Here is a 4,578-nt window from a genome sequence, read left to right as displayed (position 1 = left end):
TTCATTAAAAAAAAAAAAAAAAAAAAAAAAAAAATCAATCACTGGGTAGGTTTTAAGTATGATTATTTGAAGCAGTAGCACTCTGTTTCAAAACCGGCTGAAAATTGTTACCTGCACGTTACTAGAAGTGCTGTTACAAATTCCCAGGCAGAAAGTTCATGCAAAGACCATGTGCATGAAGTCTACTAAACACCGCCCCCCCCCAAAAAAACACCCCTTTGTCTTATGTACAGGTTAATTATAACGCCAACTGGTTCATGTCTTTGTCTTTGGAAGTGCCTAGAGACAAGGCATTAATTAAAGCATCGCTCCCTTTATAAAAGCAATAATTTGCTCTAAGTTGGAAAAACATCACCTAAAAAACCCCAAACCAAACCAAACCAAACCATCAAATAATTTCTTCTACAGCTCTAAAAACCCAGCAACACATGGTGATGTTACTACAGTGCTGTGGTTTAGTACTTTTGAAAGTACTAAAGCATGGTGCATTACTGGTGGTTACTGCACCGTGCGCATGGTGTGTGGGTAGATTTTGCTGTTATGTCACCATAGTGGCACATTATAAATCGGGAGTACGCAGCTACAGAGACACAGCTGGTGATCATATGTAGGCAACGTGTAGATGTGCCCTTTACTGATTTAAATGAAAAGCCACCAATTCCAGTTCTGCTACACATAAGTTTCTAAGAAACAGTTATGGAGTTACAAGCGCGATGATACTGACTCACTCTCAAATAAGTAAATATGAATACAAACTGTACATGCAATTTTCTAAAAGCCTATAAAAAAAAACACAATGGCATGGTCATCACTAGGTCAGGACATTTGTTTTAGTAGCTGTAAAACAGAAAGACTGAATTTGATGCATGACACATTCAATTTATGCTTACAAGAATACTACCAAAAACCGAAAAACATTTAGAAACTGAATTGAGGATTTTTTTTACCTTCAGGATTGATCTGTGGTTCAAATCGTTCACATGTCACTGCTGTCAAGTCTCCAGGATCCAGACTCCAAATTCCAACTCCCTCTGCAGCTCCTGCTGCCATAGCAGCTCCTAGTGCTGTTGTTTCAGGCATTGATGGTTTTACTGAAGGAAAAAAGAGACACACCAGTTTTCTTTGTAAGTCAATTTGCATAATGAAATAGATCTACTTGGGCACTGTACACGTAGATTCCTTTAGACTTACTATATGCCCTCACGTAAATACAATGAACTGTTATCATATTAACTATACCTCTGACCCTTCCTGGTCCCTTTGGAATGTACTCCTTTTACTGCCTTGATCTAGCACCTCCCTGAGGTGAAGTCAGCCAGTTTCCCAACTCTGAGATCAAGCGTTGAACTGTGCTCTGCAGATGTTAACTGTGATTATGTTCAGTTCATGAAGCATGAAATCTCCAGAAGCAATGATCAGCAGGTGGGCTAATAGGATGAACAAAACAGAAGCAAGCCATTGCTTATGAAAGCTTATGCCTCTCTGAATTAGTCTATAACAGGGATGGCCAAACTGTGGCTTCGGGGTCACACGTGGCATGAGCAGCCTGTTTGCTGCATGTGACAGATCGAGAAAGGGACAGGCAGCACAGTGACAGAAAGCAGAGCAGCAGATTGGGCACAGGAACGTAACTGGAGCAGAACTTGTGGAGGGTGCCAACGTAATTTGTGACACATCTGCCAAAAGGGTTGGTTCCTACTGGTCTATAAAGGTGCCGCTCTGCCCTGCCTTCTCCCTGATTGCTTTAAGAAGGCTGCGCTAGTCTGAAAAGCATTTGAAATTAAAACAAGACCTGTATAATTTAGCAGAATACTGATGTCTAGCTTACCTTAGTAGGTAGTTTACACTAACAAGTTACCATCTCCCTTCAGTCCCAGTGGCATACAGTAATTTTAACTAACAAAGCTATATATTCCTAGTTTATATAGTCACATCAAGGAACTCCATGTCAGTCTTAACAAAATTAAAACAAGGGTTTGAAAAAGCTGCTTTAGTCTCATTGCTGCTGAACTTACCTAACCCTATTTGGGTTTTTTGTTATAACATGACAAGAACAATGCACTTAAAAGTACTCACAGTCAGTTGCTACTGAAGCAGAAGGCTTTGCACAATGCATACAACACTGTGTCCTGTTATTGCATTGTGCTGCTTGCAACAATGTTAGGTTTCAACAGTTTTGGACAATACACCTTTATTCTCCTCCGCTTGCCTCTTTCAAGGGGCACATGTCTATCTGTTTTTATACTACATCCATCATGTTGACTGAGCACCTTGCACAATTCATGGGTCTGCATTTGTTTAATCTTTTGCACACCTTCTTATTGCTACAGTATGAGATATCTTTTAAACCCCTAATTGCAAAAACTTTCACCTTTTCTTCTTCTACTGTCTTATGCTCTAAGCAAAATCGTGAAGCCATCCGTCCCTCCACCTAAACCCCACTGAAAAGTTAAGACGATACAAGGGGTGTGAGGGAAGGAGGGGCAGAGCTTACTACTAGCCACTGCCACTGCCCTGGTGATGGTATCCAGGGCACCTGAAACAACAGGGGCTCAATTTTGCAACAGACTGAGGAGCTGCAAATTCCAAGCAAGAGCTGTAAGGTTTAGACTGTCTACTAGAATAATATTAAAAAGTTTGCTTAACTATACTATATCTTAGACCTTTACTAAAAGGCAGTAGCATTTCATTAACAGAATTAAAGCTAGTTGGGTCTTCTTTAGAGTTCTGGATTTCCAAATGAAACTCCATCCCTTCTCCCCCAAACACCCGCAATCCTCAAATCAGACTAAAGACTTACTATAAAAATGAAGATAAAACCAAAATAACTCTCACACAGAATGGAGGATGGAGAACAAAAAGAAGTGAATAGCCTAGACAGCTACCTTACCTACTGGAATGCAGAGAATATCAGCTTGGAGCTGCATGAGAACCTTATTGTTGGTCATTCCTCCATCAACCTGTAACTGGCTTAATGGTATCCCACAATCCTTGTTCATGGCATCCAAAATCTGAAAAGGGAATATTACATTCCATATGTGTTACTATATGAGACTCATTTTAAATGAAAGGTCAGTTCTTGTTGAATTCCAAACTAATATGTATTCCCCCTTAAACCATGATGGGACTGTATTAAATGCTTAAAGCATCCCTTTCCCAAACTTTTTGAAAGGTAAAAGCCTTAGCTTCATTTTACAAGTTTTGTATGGCTTTTGCTGGTAAACTGAAGATTCCTTAAAAATGAACTACAGGGCAGTATCCAATTTTCCACTTACTGTTTTTCCACCAAAAGCCAGCCAAACACAGAAGTTTACGTCATTTTCGGTGTAGATTTTTTTGTACAACTAAAGATCATATGAAGAAGCACTCAGTGTTGTTCCCAAAGCACTCAATTTTATTACTCTTACACAGATGAATGTTCACTGAAGTCAGTGGATTATTATGGTGGTGGCCAACTCATTTAACCCCATGCCAGACTCGTGGCAATTAATGCTGCCACTACTCATTCTGCTGCCAAACTTCTGGATCAGTGCAGAGTCTGTGGGCTGGGTGATACTACTCCATGGACAGATCCAGCCCCTGGGCCATATCTTAGTTACTCCTGAGCTATTACAACTCCATAAAGCTCTAGGCTGGGGCCAGAACATTACTCTGGAAATCAGTCAAGTAAAAATGCAATGTAAAGGGGGAAGAAGTACAAATGGGCTTGTCCTGTTGAATTTGGCATAGATCTACTTAAGAGGTCATCTTTCCTGAGTCAGGAAAAATCTCATGTCCCATACGGGGATTGAACCCACAGCCTTGACAGCATAAGCACCACACTCTAACCAGCTGAGCTTATCAGGTACTAAATTATTTGGGCAAGAAAGAAGCATGTGACAAAAACTCAAAGATTTCTCAATGATGGTCTTATAGATAAGTGACTCTTCAATGCAACACTTTATTGTAGAGGGAGAATACTTCTAATTTCAATTGAAAATGAGGCACCTGGATATTCTGCACAAGAGGAAGGTAGACTCAATTTATGACTTTAGTTCAATAATTAGATGCACCCAACCAGAGGCAGATCCAGGACTTCCCGAATGGGGGTGAGGCAGCAGCAACCTGTACTGTAGGGGTGGCTCCTGTGGCCCCACCAGTGTGGGTAGATTAAGTCCCTAAAGCCAGTGAAAATCCCTCCCTCATTTCCTCTTCCTGCTTAGAGGCATGCCTCCTTCACTCTTGCAACTCCCTTACTTGCTGCTTCCTCCACTGCCCTGGGGCAGGGAAGCTCCAGAGTCAACTGGGCTGAGCAGGGGCTGGATTCAGCTGGGGAGGGGACACAGACAACAGCATGGCAAGAGAAGAGTTCCTCTCACCCTGCCCAGAGCAGGGGCAGGGGACCCCCTTTTCCACCCTTGCTGCTGCTCCTGTCCCTAGCTGAGCTCAGCTCCAGCACAGTGGGCAAGAAGGGCTTCAGTGTTTCCCCACCTGGGGACAGCAAGGAGTCAGGTGGGGAAGGGATTTTTCCATGCTTTGAAACACTTAAAGCCTCTGGAGACTCTTACGGTATAGTGCAATTCAAAAAAAAAAAAAACA

At 41.8% G+C, this 4,578-nt stretch overlaps 1 protein-coding gene across 8 annotated transcripts in view; it reads right to left on the bottom strand.

Moving 5' to 3' along the window:
* The window catches only part of GK (glycerol kinase), a 201,426-nt gene that overhangs the window by 62,908 nt on the left and 133,940 nt on the right, over nt 1-4,578 (bottom strand). For all 8 annotated transcript variants that reach the window (XM_019524213.1, XM_019524210.1, XM_019524211.1 and 5 more), the window contains 2 exons: nt 2,891-3,011; nt 948-1,091 (listed from right to left, as the gene is read on the bottom strand). In XM_019524213.1, coding sequence (XP_019379758.1) covers nt 948-1,091; nt 2,891-3,011 — 265 coding nt within the window. The remainder of the gene's footprint in view (nt 1-947; nt 1,092-2,890; nt 3,012-4,578) is intronic.

Source organism: Gavialis gangeticus, unplaced genomic scaffold (genome assembly GCF_001723915.1).
Source record: "Gavialis gangeticus isolate Ggan-Ray unplaced genomic scaffold, GavGan_comp1, whole genome shotgun sequence".
Lineage (NCBI taxonomy): Eukaryota > Metazoa > Chordata > Crocodylia > Gavialidae > Gavialis > Gavialis gangeticus.
Note: the sequence above shows the minus strand (reverse complement) of the source record. Positions and strands in the feature narration are given on the sequence as shown.